General features: G+C 52.6%; 1 protein-coding gene across 2 annotated transcripts in view; it reads left to right on the top strand.

Annotated features, from left to right (window-relative positions):
* Nucleotides 1–27,149, top strand: part of LOC121667538 (protein CEPU-1) — a 352,366-nt gene that overhangs the window by 28,714 nt on the left and 296,503 nt on the right. Inside the window, exon 1 of one of the 2 annotated variants that reach the window (XM_042034293.1) lies at nucleotides 8,412–8,448. The exons of the other annotated variant lie outside the window; for it this stretch is intronic. Within the exon in view, the coding sequence (XP_041890227.1) occupies nucleotides 8,427–8,448 (22 nt within the window). The 5' untranslated portion in view covers nucleotides 8,412–8,426. Of the gene's footprint in view, nucleotides 1–8,411; nucleotides 8,449–27,149 lie in introns of those variants that run through there. 2 annotated transcript variants of the gene reach the window in all.

Raw genomic sequence — 27,149 nt, 5'->3', positions numbered from 1 at the left:
CCTTCCCTTCCCTTCCCTTCCCTTCCCTTCCCTTCCCTTCCCTTCCCGTCCCTGCCCTGCCCTGCCCTGCCCTGCCCTGCCCTGCCCTGCCCTGCCCTCCCCCTAAACACAACAATTTGTTGAAATTGAGTGAAATAGGCTTCTTAACAAGTAAACTAATTTGTCAGGAGGGTGCCAGGTTTCCCTCTGCAGTGCAGGCCCTCTCTGCCGGCACCGCACATCCCGACTCGCCGCTTACGGCACAGTTGGGAATAGCTCGGCCCCGTCAGCAGGGCTGTAATTTGGCACCAAAGCTCTTTCCACACAAAGATTTTTTTGTTTAATAAAGCATAAGACTGAGCAGTTTGCTCTCGCTCGTAGGTTTTGAAATACGCATTTAATTTCGGCTTAATGAGGAAATTATTGTGTATAAAATGAAATGCTTTGTCAGGAGCTCCAGGACGGGGCTGCTGTAGGATGAGAGCTGTTGGGACAAGTGGTGCTGGGAGATCTTGGGGATGGGGGATGCCGAGGGCCAGACCTGCAAGGATGAGGATGGACCCGCAAGGCAGGAGCGAGAGATCGCTGAATTGTGGAATAGTTTAGGTTGGAAAAGACCTTTAAGCTCACTGAGTCCAGCCACTCCCCCAGCACTGCCAAGCCCACAACCGAACCGTGTCCTCAAGTGCATCAAACGGGGACCAGCTGCTCTTGGTGTGCTGTCACCTGCTTTGCTCCCCTCCCCGGGGTGGCCACGGAGGCAGGTGAGGAAGGGACGAGGAGGGGACACTGGTGGCAGGTAAGGCTTGGAGGGGCTGAGCCCCAGCCTGCAGTGGAGGAGGAGATGTCTTAAATCCCTACTCCAAGGATGGTGACTCCACTACTTCCCTGGGCAGCCTGGGCAGTTCCAGGGCTTGACAGCCCTTGCCATGAAGAAATTTTTCCCAATATTCCCTAAGTCTTCTCTGGAGCAACCTAAGGCTGTTTCTTGTCCTTTTGGTGAAATCCTAGGATGGGAATGGCTGCAGCAAAGGAGAGCAAAGAGCTGTATAGAGGAATGACTTGAATTTTCCAAGTATTTTTATTTATAGGGAAGTTTTCTTGCATGAGCCTCACCAGCATCTGTAGAGCTATTTCATGGCACTGCTCTCCCAAAGCTGTACAATCCAGGGGTGGCAGAGGAGGAGGTCTGGGCAGAGCAGAGATGCTCTGATGGTCCTTGGCAGAGGTGCAGAGCTGGGATAGGGACTCCAGGCACTGTGTGTTGTGGAAAATAAATGCCTGTTTTCAGGTGTGCATGGGAGGAGTAACAGGCAAAGCGTTTGGGGACCTTCAGCTGCAGGTAAGCAACGGCCAGGTGTGTTGTTCCTCCGTGCCTTGACTTGGAACACATCATACCTATGGAAAGGCACGAAAGATTGGAGAATCCCAGACTGGTTTGGGTTGGGAAGGACCTCAGAGCCGCTCTCATTTCACCCCTTGCCATGGACAGAGACACCTTCCACTACCCCAGGTTGCTCCAAGCCCCGTCCAACCTGACCTGGAGCCCTTCCAGTGCCTGTTTGCGATGGATTATTTCGGGTGTTTAGGTATTTTGATAATTCAACCAATACAGCAACCTGTGTGGGGTTGCAGTGCTCTGTAAGGAAGGGCTCTGGCTAGCTGAGGATAAAAGGTCCTAAAGATCCAAGCTCCATCCAGGCCCTCCAGTCACACTGATGGAGCAGGGGGGGACGAGTTCAAAGCCACTGCACAAATAAACTCTAATAGCTTTCCTCTTGCATTTATGTTATTAGGGGGTTCGTTTGACTGGCATTATGATGATAAATGAAAAATGATTTGCACCATTACGTTGGGCGCTAATGCGTAGTGGGAAGAATTTTCTACTCATTAAAAAAAAAAAAAAAAAAAAAGAAAGAAGAAAAAGGCAGAGGGGGAAAGTGGTGGGTTTGTGCAGCACCACCGAGCTCTTCCCATGCAGCACCGACCTTTCACGTGTCCCCCCCTTGTCCCTCTGCTCTCGCTGGGCTGGGGCAGGGTGGCTGTTGAGTCCTTGTAGTGCATAAATCCACATCTCCACAGCTCGGCGTTGCTCCCATCCGGTGGGTTATCCTCCCTTCTGCACCACATCCCGCATCCCTGCAGGGTTCGGGATGCCACTTCCAGCCCCAGATATGAACCAAGGGCAGTAGCCGTAGGGTGAGGGGCACGCTGGACCCCTGAAAGCTCGCTCAAAGTCTACAGCCTCCCTTGGAAGCCAAAGGAGGAGTTTGACAGTCCAAAGGCTTTCCTTCGTTTTCAAGCCGTGGAGCAAATTGAGTTCAGAGGGTCACTGTTACTCCCAGCTGCCGCGACAGAAATCCCTAATGCACCGTATGCCAGCTTTCTCCAAAGCTTCGGCTGCTTTTTTATGAGGCGCTGTCACTCTATTATCTGCCTCTGAGTTGGTCTTTAGCTCTTTAACCTCATGAGAAGGGAGGGAAAAGGAGCCTTGAAAAGGGGGAAAAATAAAGAGGAAACAGGATGCTCCAAGAGCAGCTTTTCATCCTCACTCATGGAGCTGTAATTGGGTGCTTGGCGAGAGGTTCTTATGAAAGGGGCAGGTTTGAAATGTTCTGGGTGGGGGCAGAAGGGGCTCTCCATGTCCTTTTCAGGGGGAGGTGGATGGGGGGGGTCGGAGCTGACCAGAGACACCGGCATCAAACGGGGACCAGCTGCCCTTGGTGTGCTGTCACCTGCTTTGCTCCCCTCCCCGGGGTGGCCACGGAGGCAGGTGAGGAAGGGACGAGGAGGGGACACTGGTGGCAGGTAAGGCTTGGAGGGGCTGAGCCCCAGCCTGCAGTGGAGGAGGAGAGCTCAGTGTGGGGCTGTGACATGGGGTGGGTGCTGGCTGGGAGGCATCACCCATGGGTGCCTGGGTGCTGGGATGGATCACCCATGGGTGCCTGGGTGCTGCCACTGTCATTGGGGTTGTGGGTGCCCAGTGCAAGCTGGCAGGGAGGAAGGGACGGAGCAAGGAGGTGATGGTTCTGGAGCAGAGGGATGATCCTTGCTGCTCCTCCCCGACAGTTTGGGGCCGTAGCAAGAGGCGTGGTGGGATTCTCTCACAGAGGGAAACTGAGGCGGGGGTAGATCCGGCACCAAACCCCATCCCTGCTTTGCAACCAGGAGCTAAATGGGAAGAAGAGGGGGAGCAGTGAGGGGCTGCGGGTTCACCAAGCACCCGGCTCCTTCCAGCAGCAATTTGCTGCTCCTGGCCGGCTGCTCCGTGGCACGAGACAGGGCTCTGCTCCGCGCTCTCTCCTGCATGCTAAACACGCCGGCTCCCTGCAGGATCCTGCAGCCTTCTGCACTGCTCTGCTGCAGAGGGGGTGGGGAGGCGGCTCTCGCCTTCCAGCACAGCAGCAGGCGGATGGCGGGAGGTGGAAAACTGCAGGACAGAGCCCTCCTTCCCTGGACGCTTTCCTGCGGGTCCGTTTCACCCCCAGAGCATCCCAGCTCATGCACAGCGTGTGCCCAGCCCACGCTGCTGCCGGTCCGGGTGCTGCTGGAGCGGAGCTCACCCCGCAGGGATGTGCAGCCCCCAGCCCTTTGCTGCTGCCTGTCTTTATTTCTGCTCCCCAGTGGATGAAACTGTCCTGGGGTGGGGTTTGTGGATGCTGGTTGCTTGTTTGAGCTCCAAAAGCTATCGTTGGTGCTGCGGGATAAGGCGGTGTCCTATCCTGACCAGGGTGCTGAGGCCACCCATGGCACCTAACCCTGGGTGCACAGCATGTCCCCCACATGCCTGGCTGACAGTCGCTCCTGAGTCCATGCTGAGACTCTGTAGGAGAAGTTTTGAAGGAAACAGAGCAGCTCCTACATTTTTTAGGGAACACATTTTTATTCCTTCAGTTAAGTGAGGTCTTCTGTTCTTCCTGTTGGGAATCCATTGGCTTTCCATTTGGTCATACTTGGGGGCACATTCCCCTTTTCTTGCCCTGTGTTCATGTCAATTTATTCAAAATGTGAAAGCAGACTCATGGAGTGGTCTTCACTGCTCCAACTCCTCCTCCAAACCCACTTGGAGATGGTTTTCACCAGCACTGGGGGCTGAGAGCCAGGGATGGCTCAGGCCATGTGTGGTGCCAGGCTGAGCTTTGGGACTGTGGTGGCCTCTGCTCTGCAGGGAAGTTCAAGGGAAATGAGATCCTGAATGGATGCATGGATGGGGAGGAGAAGTTCTGAAGGGTTTTACCTTGTAAGAATCCCTCAGGAGAACAAGCTAGGGAGGTGTGGGGAGAGCTGGGAAGGAGGGGAGTGAGGGGTTGGTGTGTTTGGGAGAGAGTTCAGGCTCTTGGCTGGTTTATAGGGTGGAAGGAAACAGGCAGCTGCATGAGGAATAGCAGGAGCAAGGTGTTTGGGAGAGGTCAGGAGGCCAGCAAGGACCCCTGAGTGTGGGACATGCTGGTGTCCCTCAGGGCTGGATTTCCACATTCCTAAATAAACCTCCATGGCTGCAGCCTTCACTTGGGTTTACTGGCAAAGGAGGCTGCAGGGCAAGAGCACATGAGGGGGCTTATGGTCCTCAGAAACACATCCCTGCCATTTCCAAAGTGCTCCATATTTTTGAGCAAGGACCAGAAAACATCCAATTGTGCTTTTTCCTCTTTTCTAATAATTCCTCCTTTTCAGAGCTAAATAATAGAGAGGGAGAGGACACCAAAAATAAGAATGGAATAGTTTTTTAAAGAAATTTTAGTCTGTGCCTAACAAAGAAACCACTAAGGAAACACGTCTGGGTTTTTTTGAGAAAAGGCGTTTTGAATGGGGTGAGGGTAGAGAAGGAAAGAGAGATCACATTAAAAACTTCCACCAGCTCCAGTAATGAGATTAAGGGAGCTGCCAGATGAAACCATCTGCCTAATCTTCTACCCGGAGTCGCTGTGTTCCCATCTCCCATCCAAGGATGGGACCAAAGCCACCTTTTGCCATGGACTGGCCTGACAGGAGATGTATACAGGTGTCTGCCAGGGAAGGACTGCTCACTCCAGACATGGAGCTCCTCGCTGAACATCCGAGGAGAAGGGGGAACGAAAAGGGAAAAAAATAAAAAAGGGGGGGAAAAAAAAGAAAAAAGAAAAAAAGAAAGACACTCATAAAAAAGACAGTTTGACATTTTCTTGACTGTTTTGAAATTTTCCTAGCACAACAAGCTGTTTATCCGCCACTCCAGCTCTTATTGAATTAAAGTGTGGAGGGGGTGTTAGGAAGAAATCAATTCGTGCTCCATATGCTGCTCTGCCGAGGAACGTGGCTCTCTGCACACTATGGAATATGTAGGGAAGGGTGGGGGAAGGAGAGATAAATCCATCAGCTAACAAGATAAGTGCCTTGTTCCTCCATCTGTTACTGCTGTGTCCTTATCTGGGATTGCAGCATGGCAGCAGTGATACATCTTGTGTCAGGTATTATATTCCAAATTCATATGAATGAATTTCCATGCTCACACCAATCCATGATCCCGCCGCCAGCCCCGCCGTGGGTGCAGCTTTTGCCGCTGAGCCGCCGCGGCTTGCCCAGCTCCATTTCTGCCGTCGTAATTTGTGACTTGAGAGGGATCATGTAGGGACAACTCCAGCTCGGCGAGGGGCTGGTAGAGCCGGGAGGAGGACCTGGATAATGGCCAGCCCTGGGATGCCGACAGGGCGGACATGTGCTTTGCAGACGGCCAAATCAGCTTGGGAATAAAGCGCGTGTTTAGAGGTGGCAGGAGGGACAAGGGCTTCTCAGGTCTTTGCTTTTCTGCTGAGCCTTGTTAGGTGGAGCACTGAATGGGCTTAAACTGAGGTAGGATGGGTTAGATGGGATATTGGGAAGAAATCCTTTCCTGTGAGGGTGGGGAGGCCCTGGCACAGAGTGCCCAGAGAAGCTGTGGCTGCCCCTGGATCCCTGGAAGTGTCCAAGGCCAGGTAGGACGAGGCTTGGAGCAACTTGGGATAGTGGAAGATGTCCCTGTCCATGGCAGGAGAGTGTAATGGGATGATCTTTAAGGTCCCTCCCAACCCAAACCACTCTGGGATTCCCTGTCAGCAGCATCCTTGGGGTGTGGAGGCTGCACTCCAGCCCTCGTGTCCGGTGGGTAGCAGGGAGACAGGCAGTGCCAAAGCACCTTTCACATCAGCCTTAAACAGCACTTTTCTAGAGGCATCAACATCTGCTGCTGCTGGAGGAACCAGATTCCTGCCTTGGACCAGCTAACAAAGTTTTTGGGAGCAGAAGCTGGATGGGACAGATCTGCTCCTGCCGTGTGACCGTGGGGAATTCATTTAGCTGGACATGCCCAACTCCTGATGGGCTGCCCTGCCCAGCTGCAGACCAGTCCAAAGGCATCTGGCTGCAGAATGCTGAGTTTCTACACCGTGCTTGTGTTTAAAATCAATTTATCTCTGGACTGGGCTCAAGACCTGTACTGGATTCAGTGGCTCAGTGTGGGATGAGCCAGGCTTTTCGGAGCTGGGAGCTGCTCTCAAAGTCTGCTCTTATGGCTAATCCTGGTGCACTTGTAATTGAAGGCACAAACAAAAGCTGCTGGGGGATTTTGGGGTGGTCTTCAAGCCTCTGGTGTCTGTGTAACCAATCAGTGCCCGCTGTGTTGGTTGTTACAACCATCTAGTGAGCTCGGGGTCCTCAGAGCTGTCAGCAGCCTCGAGGTATAAATCCAAGTCTGGCCGGGATGCAGCCAGCTGGTAAAACCCACAGCATCATCCTGGGGTGAGGAACAGCATTGCCATTTGTTCCTTCATGTTTTTGAACACTTGTGTGCTGTCGGGCCAGCTTTTCCTGGAGAGGACACTGTGGAGATACAGAAAGTTTAAGCAGGGAATGGGAATGCATCTAAGTCATCTCTAACTGGCCATACTCCACTGAGTCTCTCCTGACCTGCAAGCCCTTGGCTTGCCCTCAAGGACCTGCTGCCACTGAGGAGATGAATTAAGTCTGCACTGCTCATACAGGGTTTTCTCTCTGTCCCTCATCTTTGGAAATGGGATTTTTCGTGGCTGGAAAAAAAGAAAATCACAGAAGTTTTTTGCCCAACTGGGCTGAGGGAGGCTGGAGAGAGATTGGTGAAGGTCAGGGCTAAATCCCAGCCTTTGGCAGCAGGAGGGTTTGGAGCTGGGTGATTTATTCTGGGGCCAGTTTTCAGTCTGGGTTTGTATGTGCTAGCAGAAGGCACAGACAGTGGCACAGTGCCCAAGCCAAGAATTGAGAAACCTGGTTTTAGACATAAAATCTAATTTGGAATTAAAGCACAGGAGTTGTTAATATGCTCATGGGAATAATCTGTGCCTGGATCCCATTTTCTGCTTCTCATGTGTGTTAGACTCCTTTGAGCAACATCCATGGGGAGGGATCACTCAGGGTGATGCGTAGAGCTGGGAGAGAGTCAGTAAGAGGAGTCCGTACTCACCAAAACCTTTGGAAAGGGAAAAAGTGCAATGCTGCCATTGAGCACCTGGCTCCTGAGCATCCCTCTTGCCTGGGACTGGGATCTGGGAAGAATTCAGCCCCGCTGAATAAATGGTTCAAATGGGCTTGGTTGGTAAAACTGTGTTTTTACTGCCGAGGATATCAGTCCAGGTGGCCCTGGAGCGCAGAGGGATGTGGGAGATGAAGCAGCAATAAAAGCAGGAGTTGTGCCTTTTTTCAGGTGGTCTTTTCCTCTCCTTTTGTGCCTCTGAATAAAAGGAATGAAAGCGAGAACACTTATCTTTGCTGGCGTGAGCATCGGGGGAAAGAGCACGTTTCACTTGCAGAGTGGTAAAAAGTTTCAGGAAAGAGTCGGGAACAGGACCCCGAGCTCAGCTTGCCCTGGGTCCCCTCAGAGCATGGGAGGTGTGGTTTGATCTTGAAATATCCTTTCTGAACCCGTCTTGAGCTGAAAAGGCAGAGAGATGCCTGAGGGAAAAGCGGGAGCATCGTCTCTGCCCTGCCTGCGGGAATCGGTGCTGGGACAAAACCCAGCTCCAAAGCCAAGACTGAGCAAACCAGGTGTGTCGAAGCCAGAGAGGATCTTTTTTCTCATTCCCACCTTCTTGTTCTTGAATAAAGATGCTATTTTTATTTTCCCTTCTGTTTAGCCCCGATGGGCTTAACCCATCTCTGCAGAGGCACCGAAATCCCAGCTCTAATTTCAATTAAGAGCACTCCTTTTGATTGCAGCCCAGGCTGGGGTTTGGGATCTATTCCTAATCCCTATATTAGCACTGATTCATCTCTTCCATGAGTATTATCATCATCAGCCCTTTGGGAAGGGAGGGGAGGGATCTTTCGGGAGGATAAATACCATTTGTTTGTGTTTGTATTAGCTTCCACGCCGCATCCTGATTACATCCCGCATTTTGACACAACAATTATTATTAATTTCCCGGCGTCTGCGTTTGGATTCTCGCCGACACAAAGGGAAGATGACGGATAATGTCAGGCTCGGTAATTGGGTGGGGGAGGGATGGAGAAGGATGGGGGGGGGGGGCAGTTGGGATATTATTAGATTGCAATTCTCAGTGTGGAGCGGGAAAGGTATTTCTCAGCAGATGTCGGCACTGGCTATTTATCTGCAGGTTAGCGCCGGCGGAGCGATTGTCTGGGACACGCTCAGCTCCCTCACCCCTGCCCCTCTCTGCCCTCTTCCTCACAGAAATCCCATCAGCTCTGTATTGTGGGAATTGGCTTTTCCAGAGAGCCCCGCTGGTTGCTTTCTGCTCCGGCGCTGCTGTCTTTGCAATTAACTTGGCTGAGGTGAGCCCCGGCTGGGAAGCAGTGAGCGCAGGGCTGCGGGAGGGCTCTGCTCGGGGGTCAGGGGTTTGGGAAAGCCTCCATGGGTCTGGATCCCTCTGGTGGGGGGTGTAAGGAGCTGGTGCCCATTGTGGAAACTCCTGTGAGCTGCCCAGTGTCGCTGCGGGCAGAGCCAAGGTGGGAACCCGCCGGTCCCGCCTCCTTGTTTCAAAGATGTTGTCGTGAACATCCAACATCCTTGACATCCAACCTTGATCCAAGTGTTGGATGCTTGGCTGGGGTAAAGGTGGTAGATAATGAGCAGAAAGGTGATGGAGAGACATTGCTGGTGAAGATATCAGAGCAGGGCGTGTGCCCTGGTGTCCCTCTGTCCTTGCTGCCGGGGATTTTTGATAACTGCCTGCTTTTCTCCTTCATCCGGCCTTCGCGGGAGAATTGCAGCAGGGCCGGTGTGTTGAGCACAGCCCAGGCGATGCAAAATCCAGAATACTCAGAAAAACTCCTATTCAACAGCAGGCATGCACAGACAACCTTCTTCTCCCAGATCTTGCATCCATCAGCTGATCACTGACTTGCATCGAGTCATTCCTTACTGGCACAGGATGCCCAGAGAAGCTGTGGCTGCCTCTGGATCCCTGGAAGTGTCCAAGACCAGGTTGGATTTGGGGTTGGAGCAACCTGGGATAGTGGAAGGTGGCAGCGAGTTGGAATGAGATGGGCTTTAATGTCCCTTCCAATCCAAACCATTCTGGCCTTTGGAAACCTGGTGGTATCTGAAACAATGTGCTGGGAGGGAAGGTCTCCTGTCCTTCCCGTGTCTCGCTGTTGTCTCGTCCCTCCCACAGAGCTTGTGCTTGTGAAACGCTGCGTGGTTCATCCCCTGCTCTCGCCGTGCAGAAGGAGGTTTGAGTTCAAGCTGGGAAAATAATAAATAAACCAAAGGATCTAACTGTGATTCAGTGAGCATCGATTTCTGAGGCTGCTCCTGAAACACGGAGAGGTGCTTGAGATGGAGGGGAAGCTACAGGAGAGGAGGAACAGATGGGTCTTTGAACCTTTGGGAAACCCCCCTCCTCTTCGTTATAAATCTGTGCAGGGCAGGTGATGTGCTGGAATAGCTTTTCCTCCCCAGCACGGGTAGTGAAGATGGTGATGGAATTGATGGGGTTGCTGGGGAGGGGACCTGCAGTCCTGGGGGGTTTTAGCAGTGAGATCGCCAGGCTCTGTTGGGAGCTTGATGGGGATCGGGGAGATGAGCAGAAGTGCTGCTGGTGCCTGACCCTGGCTGGGGCTGGACAGGGCTTTACAGCCGTGCTTAGGGCAGCAGCACGAGGTCAAACGGTGTCCCTGCCTGAGAGAGGACCAAGAGCATTGACCTTGTAACTCGTGAGATCATTCAGAAGAGGGTGATAGGTTTTGTTCCTTAATCTTTGAGCTCTGGCTGTGCCTGGCACCCACAGTCAGTGCTGGCTCCCATCCTGCTGTGCCAGCCCCATGGCTGGATGCTGCTGTGAGCATCCTGTGGTGCTGGGGCAGGAGGCACGCTCGGTTTCTGGGATTTGTGGTTGTTTTGCTAACCATGCCCTGCTCTGACATAGCCAGATCCCCCTGCTTGTGCTCCCTCCCTCTGCATCAGGCCCTGTCCATCCCAAGCCCTCTCTCCCTTTGAAGTGTCCCAGAGCTGGGCCCCGGCTCTCCTTCATCTCTCCTGTGCAGGTTTTCCCTGTAGGGCAGGAGTCAGGATCATGGCTACCTCCAAATCATCTTGTGTGTGAGCTGGGCCTTCCCAGTTATCCTGCAAAGTGTTTAACCCTGGGGACAGCGCTCCCAGGGCGGGCAGCTTCCACACAAAGGGACATCTGGTCCATCCCAGTGATGTCGATCAGTTGGATGCCACGAGCTGCGTTGCTTGGAGGTTGCACTTGACCACTGGAAGGGCTACACACATCCCAGCCCTGGAAGTGTTCCAGGCCCGCTTGAACAGGGCTTGGAGCAACCTGGGAGAGTGGAAAGTGTCTCTGCCCACGGCAGGGGGTGGAAAAAGATGATTTTTAAGGTCCCTTCCGAGGCTGACACACAGGGCTCCTGGTCCTGGTGGGGCAGAGCTGGGATGGCTTATCCTGGCTCTGAGTCCTGCCCATGGGTAGAAACAGAAGGTGCTTTTGAAAGCTTTTCTGTGATGCAGGGCTGCTTTCCCTGCTGCCCAGTGGCTGCTCTGGCTGACATACAAAGCTGGGCTGGCCAGAGCAGCGGCTTTGTCTCCACCAGCCATGCAGGAGGGGCTTTGGGATGAGCCAGGCAGCTGGGCTGGGCTCACAAGGCAGTGTGAACCTGCACTGGGGATGGGATCCTGGTCTGGAAAGAGAGTTAAGAGGTTTTGTTTGGGTTTTTGCACTTTCTGACACCTTGTTGAGGGGGCTGTTGTGGGGCTGGAAGCACCTCCTGAGTGTAGTCCTGAAGTATTTACCTATGGGTTGGAATGGACTTGGCTTGGTGAAAGGAGTGGATTTGATGCTTTGCTCTAAAGCCAGGCCGAATCATAATCTCTGGATCCAGCAGCTGAAATTAAAGAACATGCATTGAGATTAAATTCATTGTGATATTTAGTCTTTTTGGACGCAAGATCAGCTGAAAGGGCAAGAAAGACTGAGTCAGGCAGGGGTGCTGTGGTGTGGTCCCTGTGTGTGCTGGGACCTGGGCGATGAGGAGCAGTTTGGTCCCAGCCGTGTGATCCTGGCCAAACCCCTTCTCCGTGTTTTCCCCTCTCAAACTTTGATCTTTTCTCTTCAGCCTTTAAGCACTTCCAGCCGTGGATTTGTGTGTTCAATATCCAGCCCAGTTCCTGTGGTGTTGCTAGGGGTTAGCATAATGGCAATGGTAAGGCAGGGAATTATCAGAGACCTTATCAGCACAGTCAAACCTGAACTTTTTTCCATTTTTCCCTTTCACCCCAAAAGCAGGACGGGTTTCCTGTGCACTGTGACCTGTAGGTGCTGGAGCCAGGCCGTGGGGTCATCTCATCTCATAGAAAATCCTTTGTCCTTAGAACAATAAATCCAGCGTTTCATTCCCCCCCTTGCATCTTTTTATGTCCATTTGCACATTGAAATCTCTTCAGCTGACTCCTGCCAGTCTTTACAAAAAGCTTTTGCTGCTTCAGATGTTTCAAAGATTTCAGGGTTGCCCATCAACCCGAGAGCTTTCCTCGTAAGCAGCTCCAGCTCTGCAGAAGGCAGTGGGAGGGAGGTAAATGTATTTGGAAGAGATGGGGAAGGGAGGCAAAAAGAGAAGGGGTTTTATACCCTGTTCTCCGGGGGAAAGCATTTTTTATCTCTAAATCTGTGTAATTGATGCTCAGATACTCTGGTGATGAGTGCCTTAGAAATGCATCTGCAGTAATAATCTAATATCCGTTTGTTAGGGCTCCAAGGAAATCTAATAATACTGATGCTTTGCCTAATAGAGCTCCTTTCATCCCAGGATAAAATGCAAGGAGTTCGAGATGGAAAAGACCAATTTTAGGTCGTGCAGTTCATCTCCCTTCCCATGCAAAGTCTCGAGGTGTTTTGCAGACATTAAATAATTAAGGAGTAGTTATGGTCAGGGAGGCAACAGGGTGAAGAAAGCAGCAGCTGGGGAGCTCCTGGGTGTGCTGCCAGGCTGGGAACTGGGAGCTCCCCGGGGTGGCACCTTCCCATCCGGCAGTGAGGTGTGAGTCAGGAGTGCTGGGTTTTACTGGGGCCTCGTATGTGTGCTGGTGTGGACTCTGGGAGTTGCTGAGGGTGGAGGTGATCCCTGACTCCTCGGATCCTGGCCAGCCCAGCGGTTCTGGGACACCATCCCTGCTAGAGGGGGATTTACCAAAGGCATCAGGATTCAGGGCAGGCTGTGCCAGCTGGGGCAGGGCAGCAGCTTGGTGGCTGCAGGCGCGACTTTGTCTCCTTTCTGACCATCCACCTGAGAAACGCAGGATGGTGATGGAGCTCACCTGAGCTGAAAGCCCAAGGTGTCCCTTCTGCAGGAGCAGCCCCAAAGAGGAGCTGTGACACGATTTTCCCGTTCAGCAGCAGCTCCTGGCAGGAGTTGTAGTGGATGAATCTCCCTCAGTCTCCGTTGTTGCAATCACTCGGTATCAGTTTGTTATCTTTTGTTAAGGGCTGGGTTTAGGTTTGCAGGTGACGCTCCTCAGTGTCACCCCACGTAAGAGCACAGCACCAGCCTGGAATTCAGTCCCTCCATTGCTGGATCCAAATGAGGCATGATCCCAGCAATTCCCTGCCTGGGAAACACTGCCATGGAGGGTCTTCTCCCTCCTTGTTTGCTCCAATTGCCCGTGGACCAGGCAGGATCCAGCCCGTGGGACTCCACTTTGCCCTGGGACTGTGGAGGGAGGAGCAGCCAGGACAGCAGGAGCTCCTGAAGGATTCGTGCTGCTGCCAGTTTTAGCCTGTTGTGGCTCCACATTCCCCAGGACGAGGGTGGCAGGAGGGTGGGCTTTGGGGATTTGCAGGATTAATGATATCTGCAGTGAGGAATCTGCCCCCTGCGGCTCCGTGCCGAGCGGAGCCGGCAGCACGGGGAAATCACCTGTGACCGCTTCCTCGGATGTGCCCTCCTGTAAATAACCTGGAGATGAAAATGTCAAGCCTGGAGCTCCTGATGCCAGGCTTTAGGAGGGGATGAGCAGAGGGAAATGTGTGTGTTGGTGTGGGAGGGTGAGATATGGGGACAACGCTGCGGGGAGACAGTGCTGCAAACCCCGACAGGGAGGGCTGGAGCCGATCTCTGCAGGGAACAGGCTGGGAGAGATGCCGGGAAGGTGCCTGTGATCCTGTGTGGGGCTCTGTGAGGGTGGCAGGGTGTGTGACTCTGCCTTAGGATGCTTTCCCTGGGACTGCAGTCCCAGAATGTCCAGCTGGCTCCCGCTCCCAGGGATGAGCCTTGGGGAAGGGATTTTCCTGGTTAAATGTGGAGATGTGTCCTTTCATCCCCACAGAAATAGCATGGAGGGATGGCTGCTCCCCTTTCCTGGCCAGCTCCTCTGCAAAGAGAGTCTCCTCTTGGCCCTTTGCTTCTCTGCTGAGTGTTAATTAGAGTGCCAATTAGTGTTCAAGGTCAATTGGATTTGCACACTTGCTCCAGTAGCAATTGGAGGGACCCCATGTCCTCATTTTGGGAGGTGAGAGGCTGCTCCCTCTCCATTGTCATCCCGGCAGCCTGGCAGTGTGCCCTGCACATCTGGACTGCTGTGTGCACATCTGTGCAGCCCTCACATGGCTGATGGGAAGCAGCAGGTACTGGCATGGGGAGAGGGGAGAGGGGAGCACCTCTGCCTCAGTGGAGTGAACCCAGAAACACTCAAATAGGAGGAAAAAATAGATTTGGGAAGCTGGCAGAGGTGACAGGGAAATGAAAGGGTTGGAATTGTTTAATTTGTGTTTCAGCAGCAGAGCTGTTGTTGGTTTTGTTGCAGCGGACAGCGAGAGGTCAAGGAGAGGGCAGGTGTCAAACAGCCCATGCACAGAGTCCTCAGCAAGGGTCAGCATCCTCAGCCTCAGTTCCCACTGCTGAATCTTGCTCCAGCAAGATCCAGACAGGAGGATTTCGCCCTTCCTGGGAGTTGTGGACAGTCAGGACATGCGATATCCTCTCCAGGAATTGGTGTGTGCAGGCATAACCCTGGCAGCCTCAGTGCAGCATGGCTGGATGTCGCACCATCCCAGCTGACCTGAAAATTTGACTTTTTTGGGTGTGGGGCAGGTAGCAGAGCTGTCTTTTCATGACTGCCTCAAGTGCAAGGGTGCAGCAAAGGCACAGGGAAACACCTTCCCGAGCCCCGAGCGTCCTGCCATCTGGGCTGTGCTACGGGACTGGTGTCCGTGCATGGAAAAGATTTTGTAGCCGGGGCTGGGATCCCTCCTCTGCTCAGCCAGTGTGCCCACAGCCCCCACCCTGGCCTTGCCATTGGGACTTCTGGGCACAAAACAAGGAGCAGACGGAGCGGGAACATGCACAGCAGCTGATGCCTACCCAGAGGTTGGACACCAGTACCCTGCCCCATCCCTGTCTTCCTCCCATCCTGAAATTCCCTGTGGATGCAGAGAGATCCCTACAGTGTGCAGCCAGGACTGTGCACGTGCCCTGAGAGACACAGGCACGTCCTCCTCCACCAGCGCCTGCCTTCCCCACAGGCAAAGCTGGCTGTGTGAAATCTGTGCTGGGGGCATCCGCTTGATACCAGCTCCAGTCCAAAGCCGATGAGGAATGCACAGACTGGCAGTGCCGGACTGCATACTAATGGTGTGAGAGCTTGCAGGGAGCAGGGAAGAAAAAGGGAAGGAGCCAGACTGCAGCTCCTGGCTACCCACGATTGATTTATTACCAGGTTTGCTGATGAATGTGTGAGAAACGCTATTGGTGATAAAGCAGAAAGCCCGTAATTAAAGTAACAGCTTTCAGTTTTTAAGCACTGCTTGGGTGTTTTCTTCTCTCTGGCAAATTTCGTGGCTCGGTGCCACTCGGCAGCATCCTCCCCCTACCATCCCCAGCCTAAGCTGCCTTTGGCTCCAGTCTGGAGGTGCTGTGCCAGCCTGGCAGTTGGTGAGGGGCCGGGTATGGTGTGATTTGGTCAGTGGCTGGTTTGGGGAGGGAATGTGGCATTTTTGGAGCCCTGGTGGCATATGCATCTGTGCAAGGAAAATTCCTCTCCTCTTGCACCTGCCAGAGGGGCTAGGCAGGATCTGGGGAGATACAGGGCACTGATGCTCCTGTGGGGATCAAGATTTTCTTTACATCCTTGCTGCCCCTTGCAGAAGGTGCTCAGCACCTTCCTTGTAAGTGGCTGCCTGGGTTTTGTGCATTCCCATGGATTGCTCCTGCCCAGACCAGGAGCTTGCTCCTGCTGGTGGCTGTGCAGGTGCAGCCCAGCCCAGCTCGGCAGTGAGAGCACTCCACATCCCCTCCAGCGCTGAGCCTCCTCGACTGGCTCAGAGTGCCTTTCCCAGCACCGACCCACTCCATCCCCTCTCTGGGGCTGCTGCTTGGTGGGCTATGGATCCAGTGATCCACAGGGAAATATCTGGTACCCTCGGGTAGTAAATGGAGCAGAGAGGCACCGAGCCCCTTGCAGCAAGAGGCTGTGATGGATGGGCCGGTGGATGGGAGGATACGTGCGGTGAGGGATGGCGGAGAGGAGGTGAGTGCTCTGCCGATGACAGATGGACAGACGAGGAGGGTGTGTGGATATGGATGTGGATATATCCGCAGGTAGGTAGGCAGAGGGTCTCTCTGATGAGAGATAGATTGGGAGAGATGGATGGATGGGATATTTATAGTGATGGCTAGGTAGATAGAGCTGGATGTGTGTTGATGAATAGGTGGATGATGGATAGAGGGCAGGGATTGTGGGAGCTGGCGAGCTAAAGGGTATATATGGTGCTAGATAGATTAGATAGAAGGATATATGTGATGATAGAGAGATAGTATAAGCAGCAGCCTCCGAGTCCCCAGCAAACTGCTGCTTTTAGCTGCTCCGAGCTCCGGTGTAATTCCCTTTTGCCCTAGTAAATTCTTTATCAAGGCAGCTATTTTTTTTTTTTTAATGAAATCTCCTTAAAATAAAGAAAAAAAAAAAAGAAAAAGAACAGATCACCAGCAGCAGCCCTTCCCGACTCCTCCGCTGACAGCCGCTGACCCGGGCTGGCTGTTTCCATGATGACAAATTAACCGATGCTCTGCAGCAGCTCCAAGTTTTTCCCAGCAGCTGCGGCGGGGTCTGCCCGGGAGTCGGCAGGGAGGTGCCGTCCCTTGGCTCCCACCTTCCCTCCCTGCTTTGGGGAAGCCTCTCTGTCCTCGGGCAACCTCCACATGTCCCCACAGTGCTGCGGGCACGCCAGGCATCGGTGTGTGGGTTGTCCCCGCTGCTGGCTCGTTGGGAATGGGGTGCCTCTCTGGGCTCAGCGAGTTTTGGCAAAGCCCGGTGCGATTCCCGGCGTTCACCAAGAGAAGGGCTGTAAGATGAGCCTTGGCTCCTTTCCCTCTCCCTGCTTCCTCCCGCAAACAGCTGAGGAGCCCCAGGGACAGATTGTGCGCAGAGGAGACCGAACTCCCCGCCTGCAGGATCCGGGGCTGTGCGCCGGTGGTTTTCCCTTATCCCTGAGCAGGCAGACAGACTCGGCAGACGTGGGGAAGTCTGGCGTTCCTCTGTGCCGATAGCAATTAAGATGTGCTAATGGGTTCAGACGAGCACCTAAAAAATGTGGATGTTTCACTTGAGCCTTCTGGAAGCTTTTGCTCATCTGCAAACATTGCTGCTGGTGGGAAACGAAAGCGTTCCATGGCACAGACGCCTTCTGCGGCGGCGTCTGGAGTGACCTCTTCGTCCCGATAGGGAAGATGTGTGCCGACGTCTCCACAAACAGTTCCATGGGTGAGGGGATGGGTGTGAACGCCTTTGAAATGGCTCTGAATGTCTCTGCCAAAGGTTTGTTACAGACCCCAGACAGCCTGGCGCCTGACACAAAAATGGGTCTGCACGAGCCTGGACTTCCGACCTTTGGGGTGAAATGCCAGGTTCAAGGGGGGATATGGGGTAGGCGGTTTGGGAAGGCTGCACCTTCCTGGTACCTCAGCAATGGGGAAAGGAAGAGGGCAACGTGTGGCCGGGAGTTTGGGATAAGAGGAGGCTGCGTCTTCCGAAACCTCGAGAGGGAAAACCCCGCGGGCCTGTGCCCCGGTGGACTCTCTCCCTTTATTCGAATAAAGTCGCAGGACTCCTCTGTCTCCTGCATGGACACGGGCTTTTCACGTGGTATGGAAGGTCAGGGAGCCCTCGAGGTGTTTTCTGAACTTCCCCACGGAGGTTTGAACTCAGCCTGCCTTTGGGAACTGCAGGATGCTGTTTTACCCATCTCTCTGTGGCTGTGCTGGGCTTTCTGCTGAGCAGGATGTGGGAGAGAGACAGGAGTCCTGGACCGAGCAAAGGCTTCGCCTCTGCACTGCTGCAGGGACCTACTCCCACAACAGCCAGGCACTATTTGTAAAAGATTTGGTGGAAAACACACTTCAGACCTGTTGGCTTCACCATCTCAGGTTGCTGATGAGGAGAAAGGTGATTAGGCTCTCCCTGGCTCTTAGGTTCACCCAAGGGGTGGTTGAAGAGGTGATTTCCTCTTTTGATCCTCAGCACAGCAGCCGGGGCATCCTGGCAGACTGTTCAGGACCTGGAGCCACAGGAGTCCCCATATTTGCAGGGAAAGGCTGTAGCTGGTGCAGGCTCTGCATTTCATAGAATCCCAGAATGGTTTGGGTTGGGTTGGGAGGACCTTGAAGTCCATCTCATCCAGTCCCACCCCTGGACACCTTCCACTATCCCAGGTTGCTCCAAGCCCCATCAAGCCTGGCCTTGGACACTGCCAGGGATGGAGCAGCCACAGCTCCTCTGGGCACCCTGTGCCAGGGCCTCACTGCCCTCACAGGGAAGAATTTCTCCCCAGTATCCCATCTAACCCTGCCCTCTGGCAGTGGGAAGCCATTTGCCCAGTCCCTGTCTACTCCTCATCCCCCTTTGGACAACACATTCCCTGGTCACTGTTCCAAGCACCCTGGAGCACCCTGGAGTTCAGGAATAAATAATATAGGGGGTCCATATGGTGCTGGTTCACTTCTCTCTCCACCAGCATCTGTCCCTTTGGAAACCAGTACAGACCCATTTCTGGTGAATCTGGCTTCCCCTTTCCTAAAATAAATAAATCCACGCAATAAATGGAAATAAATCCACGCAATAATCCAGCATTCCCAGCAGACTGAGAGTCGCCTGCTCTCCTCCTGGATAGTGGAGGAGATCCCCTCTCATGCAGGCAGTGAGACACGGGGAAATGCATCTCCATGCAAATCTCTCTCCCCTTCCTTGGCAACTTCATCTCTTGATCATTTCTGACAGCCCAAGTTTTGTCACCCAGACGTATTCGAGACAAAAAAAAAAAAAAAAAGGAAAAACACAGCAAGTCAAAGCAAGTTGGAGATGTGATTGGAGGAAGGGAGAGGGAATAAGAAGTAGGAGGAAAAGGAAGGTCCCTGGAGACAGCAGTGAATATGTAAACTTTCTCGATTTCCTCTGCCTACTCATACCTCTGTGTGTTAACAACTAGACAGACATCTTGTATATATTTGATAAATAAGCCTCTCCATTTATTCAGAGGAGTGAATTTGTAGCTATTATGATTCAAATGGCATGACAGGTTCTGGATTGTTGTATTTTTTTGCTATTGAGTTTACAAAAAGGAAAAAAAAACCAACATGAAAATTGCAAAATTCAAAGCAATTTTCTTTGGCTGTGGTTCCTCACAATGCACAGATAGAGAGACACATTTATATATATATATATACACAAAAATAATACAAAGGCCAGTCCGAGTGCCTCTTCCCTCGAGACAGGAGGATGAGGGGTGCAATAAATAATTTAGAAATTGCTACCACCACTTGATTCAGAGTGATGGATCTGGCATGTGTTCCAACAAGGCACATGCTGTATTCATTACCCATTGAGCTACATTTTAATTTCTCCCTCATTAACCTTATCTGTGACTGGGGTTGTGCATCAAGTCAAATCCTTCGGATGTCAATCAATTCATTAGATGGTTGTTTAGTTTGTCATATGTGCTGTTATCGCTTATTAGGCTGCCACGCCGATCAATCAATCAAAAGGCAGCGAGGAGCTGGCTGGAAGGGACGCGGGCAGGCAGCAGGCAGGCAGCATTCCATGGATGGGGCTGCCTGGAGCAGAGCCCACGCCTCCGTAAGGAGCACGAACGCTTTGCAAAGTGGAAGGGAAAAAATTCAGAGGCATTCAGATGGTTCCCAGTGAAAACCACGGTTTTGTTTCAGGTCATTGAAGCAAGTTATAGGCACATAAAAATAATAATAATAAGGTTAGTTGAGTGTTCACTGTTGGGGCTGAAAGCTTGGTACGAAAGATGTCATCTCACCGCCCTGCTGGCACAGAAATCTCTCCTCCTGACTGATTCTGCCTCTGTTTCCACCTGCTTCCCATTGAGTTCCTCCAGGGTTTCCAGCTGATGGAGCATCAAAGAAAGGCTCTGGGCTGGCTGGATCTACATTCTCACCTTCTTGGCATGGCTCATCTGAGCATTATTCCCATGCATGAATTAAGTTAGAGGCCTCACCTGCCCTGTTAGGAGAGGGCTGGAGCCAGGACAGTCCCAGGAGCACCTGTACCCTCCTAGAGGGGAGCCAGCCCTACTCCTTCACAGCCGTTGGCTTCCACTGGTGCCACTTTGGGGGGAAGCTTTTCCAACCTAAATGGTTCTGTGATTCTAAGGCAAGTTTTGATTCATCGCCTTGGCTGCCGGCAAATCCTCATGCAGGAGCTCCTGTGCCAGTCCCAAACCTGTCCATGGAGCACCCAGGAGCACGTGACAGTCCAGCAAAGGGCTGCAGCTGCTGGTACACCCCAGACTTCTCATTCCTCCTCTTCTCCCCAGTGTGTGGCTGTGAGTGCTGCTGGGCTGAGGTTCTCCACCAAAACAAAAAAGGGACATCCAGAGAAGTTGTGCTGCCCCATCCCTGGAAGTGTTCAGGACCAGGTAGGATGGAGTTCTGAGCAACCTGGTCTAGTGGCAGGTATTCCTGTACACGGCAGGGGGTTGGAGTGAGATGATTTTTAGGGTCTCTTTCAACCCAAACCATTCCATGAAATGCTGGTTCAGGTTTGTGTGTACTTGTGAAGCTGCTGCTGGGTGTTTGCTGCCCGCATTGGTGGCATTGGATGCTGCATGCCTGGGAAATTATCCCTCTGTGTCTTGATCCAGGCAAGCTGTGAAGTCCTTGGCACCGAGCCGAGCTCTTCCCACAAGCCCAGTGAATCCCGCCCTGCTCCGGGAGGCAAAGCCACTTCTCCTCCCACTTTGTGCCCCTGGTACCAGCTAATGAGTTCCTTTTCCACCTCGGCATCTCTCCCTAATTGTGAGGAAGGGACAGAAAGGACTCAGGTAGCACGACTTCATCGCAGAGTGAGATGGAGCAGCTAGAGGGGAGAAAAAATATCCATCTCTTTGCTTATAAAGTGCAGCTGGGTCTGCAGCCATTCAGAGGAAATGGCTGTGGATCCCCCCCGTGTCATTCTTCAAAAATAGAGCCATTCTCCTCCAAGTGCTCTTCCAGGATTCATTTGAAACCCCCCATTGTAGCTTGGCGGCTGTTGGGTTTGGAGTGCAGGAGTTGGCGGCTATTAAGAGGTCTGCTCTTGCCACAGGTGGCCTTTGGCGACAGTGCCTCTCTATTAGGGTCCAGCAGGTAGATGCCACCACTCGGCGTCGGGGAGGCCGGGACAAGCAATCCTAGCAAGGCGCCGGCGTTTCAATTAACTGCCAAGACAGCCGACATTTCAGGACCTGTACATCTCTCTCCGCAGCAGCTGGGATGTATTGTATTATAAATAACAATAAGCAGGCCTAGTCAAAGGCTGTAATTGAATCTCTTCATTTTGCTGACTCGGGTGGAAAAGCCCCTTTGAGTGAATTACGCCGCGGGGGTGGTGGTTTGGGCGACGTGTAAAGGTAACACACGCTTGCTGTAATTAAAGCAAACATTCGTCCCTGTCGGTGCTGCTGCCCTCGGGGTGTCCAGGAGCTGCTTTGATGGTCTTGGGCAGATCCTGTTGCTGGTGTGGGAAGCATTGCTCAGCTCTCCTGAACTATCCCTTCCCTTGAAGGGTGATCCTTGGTGACCGAGCTGTTGAAGAGAAAAAGTGAATTCCCTCCTCTTGAAACAGAGGAAGCGGTGAGAGGGGACTTGCTGTTCCTCCATTCTCTTATGGTTTTCCTTGTAGTGGTACCGCAGCCTCCTTCCCATGTCCCTGGCTGTTCCCAGCTTCCAAAATCCTCATTTTTGTGATCATGGAGACCTCCTTCTTGCTGATGAGCTTCTGGGAGATGCCCATCTTGCACACTCCAGCTGTGAGCCCAGAGTTAAGGAATTTTTATGGATTTAAGCAAATACTCTCTTTTGTGGCTGAAATGGAGTTGTGCAGGTGATGTTGCCAACAGGAATGAGCAGTTTAGTTGATTTTTGCTTAGAGTAGTAGCCTGGGATGGCTTTTGGCTAACGGAGAGAGCCAAAGGCTGATGCCTTCCAGTTCCCTTCCATCCATTGCGCCCGACTGCTCTTCTTACACACCCTTCTCATCTCTTCTCCCCGATCCAATCCAATCCAGACGTCTCCCCAAGGCCAGCACATTTTTCAGCCCAAATTTTGCACTGACAGAATATATTACATCTGCGGCGAGGCGGAATATAAAGTGAGGAGGAGTTACGGGGGGAGCACAGGGAAATGAGGTTTTCTCCACTGCGAGAGCACAGAGTTAAATTGGCAGCTGCAGCCAGAGCTTCTTGGTCCCTCTGTGCTGTTTCAGGTTTTCTTGGAGATTTTTTGTTGAGAACATGCTCCACCTTTTTTCTTTTCCCCTCTTTGTCACTTGCTTTTTCTTTTTTTTTTTTTTATTATTATCTTAAACATCCATTATTTAGAAACTGCTGGAGCCTGGAAACCAATTTCTGTGCTTATTTCAAAGAGTTTGCAGCATTTAGGTGGTTATGTACAGGCTATTACATGGACTGGCCATGGGAAAACAGCCTGGCAGGGCTGGATGCCCTGCGGGGAGGGGACAGTGGGCAGGCAGGGGGGTAAATATGGGATAACTTCTGCCTGATGGACATTTGTGCCTCAGGATGACTGGGGGTGAAAATCATGGGGGATGAGAATCAGTCCTGCTTTTGGGACAGGGTCCTGTGCTGGAGGAGGGCTGGGAGCCCATGTTCTGCCCCTGAAAAGGGGGGTTATGGTGGGCAGCGCTGCCTCTGGGCGTCCTCGGTCATGGGGTGCTGAGCTCCTTCCTGGATGGGACGTGGCTGTCGTGAGTGTCCTTTGCTGTTCTTGGCTTTGCAGGGCTCAGCATGTAAAGCAGCGGATCCCTGCGGATGCTCTAAGCTACTCAGGGGATTAGGCAGGGCTATGAGCAATCCCGGGATGGAGGAAATGTGGAGGCAGCTTGCAGCTAGCCTCCTTCTCCTCTCCCCCAGCCAAGGAAAGGAGTGGAGGGATCTTTTTTGTCTTGGTTTTGCCATTTGTGGGTGGGTGGTTGAGGAAGCACCCAGTGCAGGAGGGCTCCCTCTTCCCTAAAAACCTTACTGCTCATATTTAGGGCCAGGGAGGTGGTGGGAGGGAAATCCAGGATTGAGGGATTGAGTTCATCCCTCTTGTAAGCCCGTCAAAGTCAGCGGAGTAGCGGTTGGAGAAGAGCATTCCCGGCCTGAGAGCAATCCCTAAATGCCATTGCCTCCGTGTGACCCTCTGCTGAGCTGGCTGGCAGTGACGCCGAGCCCTGCGTGAGTCACAAGGATCCCTCATGGTGCCACTTTGGTGGTGAGGGAGCAGCGCAGAAGTCACCATCACGAGGGCATGGACAAAGGGAAGAGCTGTCCCAGCAGGACATGCTCCTTTTTCCCAGTGTTAAGTGCAGAGTCTTTTATCCTGCGATTTCAAAAGAGCTGAAAAAGATCAATCAGTGGCATTATCTCTTCTTCTTGCAAACAGAGCGAAAGTAGCAGAGCTGAGCTGGGGTCAGACAAGCCCCTGCCCTCTCTGCATGATCCCATCCCTCTCAAAACTCCCCAGGGTGCCAACATGAGCCACTGGGGTCTGCAAGAGGTGTCATCCATGGGACATCTCCCCTCCTGCTGCCTGTTAGAAAACCAAGATAGAATCACAGAATCCTGGAGTGGTTTGGGTTGGAAGGGACCTTAAAGGTCATCCCATTCCACCCCTGCCATGGGCAGGGACACCTCCCACTATCCCAGGTTGCTCCAAGCCCCGTCCAACCTGGCCTTGGACACTTCCAGGGATCCAGGGGCAGCCACAGCTTCTCTGGGTGCCTCAGCACCCTCCCAGGGAACAATTCCTTCCCAATATCCCATCCATCCCTGTCCTGTCTGCCCTTGTCCTGTCCCTCCAGCCCTTGTCCCCAGTCCCTCTCCAGCTCTCCTGGAGCCCCTTTAGGCCCTGCAAGGGGCTCTGAGCTCTCCCTGGAGCCTTCTCCTCTCCAGGTGAACACCCCCAGCTCTCCCAGTCTGGCTCCACAGCAGAGGGGCTCCAGCCCATGGAGCATCTCCATGGCCTCTCTGGACAGCAGCTCCAGGTCCTTCTGCTGTTGGGTGCCACAGAACTGGAGGCAGCTCTTCAGGTGGGATTTCACCAGAGGACAGAATCCCCTCCCTCTCCGTGCTGGCCACGCTGCTTTGGGTGCAAGATGAGTAACTTGGGATGACTGTGTTGGGTTGGGCTGGTTTTCCAGGCTGCAGCCCAAACCTGGAGGCTCTGCAAGCACTCACACAGCAAATCCATCCATACCAGAGCTTCCTGAGCCACAGCCCTGGTCAGGGCCCTCTCCAAGCTCCTGCCATCCTTATCCTTATCCTCACAACAGAAAGTTAAGGCTGCAATCCGAGCGGTGCCGTCGGTGGTGGGAGGCAGACAGCAGTGCTGCTGTTGGAATTTTCTCCGCGTCGCTGCGAGTTAATTCATTCCAGTAAATCATCCCAAATAAATTGCGGCGAATATCAATTTTCCGTGTGAACTTCTCGCTGGCTGCACAGAAGTATCTTCTGCCGACACGGCTCCCTTATTCTGCTGATCTGAGACAACAAAGCAGCTGGGGAATAAACAGGAGGCGAGCTGGAGTCCCCAGGGCTGCCGGCACGAGGGAGGTGCCTGGGCTGAAACTCACTCGTAGATAAAACCCAGCGAAGGCAGGTGATGATTAAAGGCTAATTTGCTGTCTGTGTAGTGTTAAGTGCCCCCCTTTCCTAACGAGCAGGAGGCACTGCCAACCGTTCTGCTTCGCTGCCTCTCTTTTATTTACCTTTTCAATTATTTTAAGGCTTTTCCGAACTTTGATAACGAACATGTCTCCTCTGTGAGCCCCCTCCGTGCCGGGTCGGTGGCAGAGGGTGTGTTTTCTATGCTAAGAGAGACTTTCATGGGCAGCAAATGTCTCAAAAATACCCCAAAAAACAAACCAGAAAAGCCGGGCTGCTCCACCTGTCTCGTGAGCGGTGCTGGCTGTCACTTGGTCGACCTTTCTCCCCACCAGCTGGTAGAGCAGAGCTGTCCCAGAGCCAAAGGCACGGCTGTACGGGAGCCGTGTCACCGCGGGAGGGGGGTGGCAGGGTGAAGAAGACTCGGTATTAACATCTGAACCACCGTCTGCCCTCCAAAAAAAAAAAAACCAAAAATCCCAGGGAAGACTTTTGGGTTGGGTTGGTTGTTTTTCAGGATGGTATTTCATGGTGTTTTAAGGGTGATATACCAGGGAAGACTTTTGGGTTGGGTTGGTTGTTTTTAAGGATGGTATTTCATGGTGTTTTAAGGGTGATACACAATATTTTTAAGTTGTTTCATAGGATTCTGTGATGGATGAATCTCTGTCTACGCTGTGGCTGTGTTCACACTGGGGTTTGGAAAACCCGTTTGTGGTGTCTTGGCTTTTGTTCCCATTGTGATGGGGAAAGTCTTGCAGAGAGTTGGGATGAGGAACCCACTTTATCTCAGAATCACAGAGTGGCTTGTGCTAGAAGGGACCTCGAGGCTCATCTTGTCCCATCCCCTGCCATGTGCAGGGACACTTTCCACTTGACCAAGCTGCTCAAAGTCCCATCCAACCTGGCCCTTCTCCCACCTTTTATCATGGAGACAAGGTGCCAGGTGAGAGTTTCTGAGGGGAGCTGTAAAGGAGAGAAAGGAGGAGCTGTTTCCCCACTCCCAGAGTCTGGAAGCAGCTTATCTCCATGGTGCATATTGCAAATGTCTTCAGCATCCCTTCTCAGGGGCTCTCTAGCCAGGGTTTAACCTGGATACAAGAATGTGAGTGCTTTTGGCTCCTCATCTGCAGGAACAGCAGCACTGCAGCTTCCTACCTGGAGGAAGGGGAATTGCTCCTCGTTGGTGCTCCCTGTGGCTCAGGCAGCTCGAGCTCCTCTCGCACCGTGCTGCTGTGTCCAGTGATGGGCACCTGCCAGAGGCACAGCCCTGGGGAGCTCAAAATAGATCTGGGGCACCCATTTGCAGCCAGTGCCAGGATTGCACACGGGCTCCCGGTGGGGGAAGCGGCCCTGATTAAAAGAACTATTTTTAAAGAGCCTGGATGCAGGGAGGAAGAGGTGCTAATTGGCTGGCGGCAGTGGCTGCGCTGCAGGACGGGGCTCGGATGGGTCCCTGTGCTGCAGGGAGATCCACACACCCTGAAAAAACACTGCTGGGATCTTGAAAGGACCGACTCCCTTCTCCTTGCCTCTGTCTCCAAGAAGCCCTGATGATTAATGTGATTTTATTGTCACTGTTCTATTTTCATAGATGTAGGACCTGCTCTTCGCTCCCACAGTGCAAACAACCAGGGTGTCGAGGGCTGGTTGGGAACTGTGTCTGTGTGGTGAAGATCATGAGGAATGATTTGGGTGATGTTTTCCACCAAGAAGAATTTATTTGTTTGTTTGCTTATTTGCTTTTTTAGGTGGCTGTGAGACAGGATGAATTTTTCATGCAGAAAAAAATCCAAGTGTTTTATTGTTTGAAAAATTGGCTTTAAGTACACGTGTGTATATGTGCAGTTGGGAAAAAAAATGGAGCTCTTCAGTCATCTCCTCTTATTTATTTATTTGTGTGATGCATCATGCAGATTTATTTAATTGATGGCAACACCTGGAGTGTGTTAGGCACTTCCTAAGCTCTCCCAAAGGCTGGGCTTTGGGTTTGTGCTCAGCCTAAGGACAGACAGACACGGCGCTGGAGGTCAGCAGAAGGGGAAGAGCTGCAGACAATTTATGTACGAGCTAAATCTCTTCACTCTGAGCCGCTCAGAACCAATACCTGCAGCCTCTCGGGGGGCTGGATTAGCTCCTTGTCACCTCCCCAGAGTGGATTCAGTTTATATATATATACGTGTGTGCGTGTGTGTGTATTTCTCTTTCATTTGGCTGGGATAAAAATTGCTGAGTCAAAGATTCATTTTCTTCTCGAGCCCTTTGGAAGGCAGATAAAGGGGCTGGCGGCACTTGGCAGGGCCATAAATAATGCATAGAGCACAGGAGCAGCCAGCCCAGCCCTCTGCTCACACAGAGAAGATTTCTCCATAACATATTACCCTGTCTCCCAGTGCCGGCGCTTCTTCACTCACCTCAGGCTAACACCTACTGCTTGGAGAAATAAATAAATAAATGAATGAGCCTAATAAAACCTCTGGTTAGCACCAGTGCTGCCTGGTCCTGTCGCTGCAGCCCTCAGCACGCCCTGCTCCGAGTGCTGTCCTGGGTTTAATGCTTCTGGAA

This window comes from Corvus kubaryi, unplaced genomic scaffold, assembly GCF_017639235.1.
Source record: "Corvus kubaryi isolate FWS band 111438036 unplaced genomic scaffold, C.kubaryi_AGA036_p1.0 37367, whole genome shotgun sequence".
Classification (NCBI taxonomy): domain Eukaryota; kingdom Metazoa; phylum Chordata; class Aves; order Passeriformes; family Corvidae; genus Corvus; species Corvus kubaryi.
This window is presented reverse-complemented; position numbering and strand designations above follow the sequence as displayed.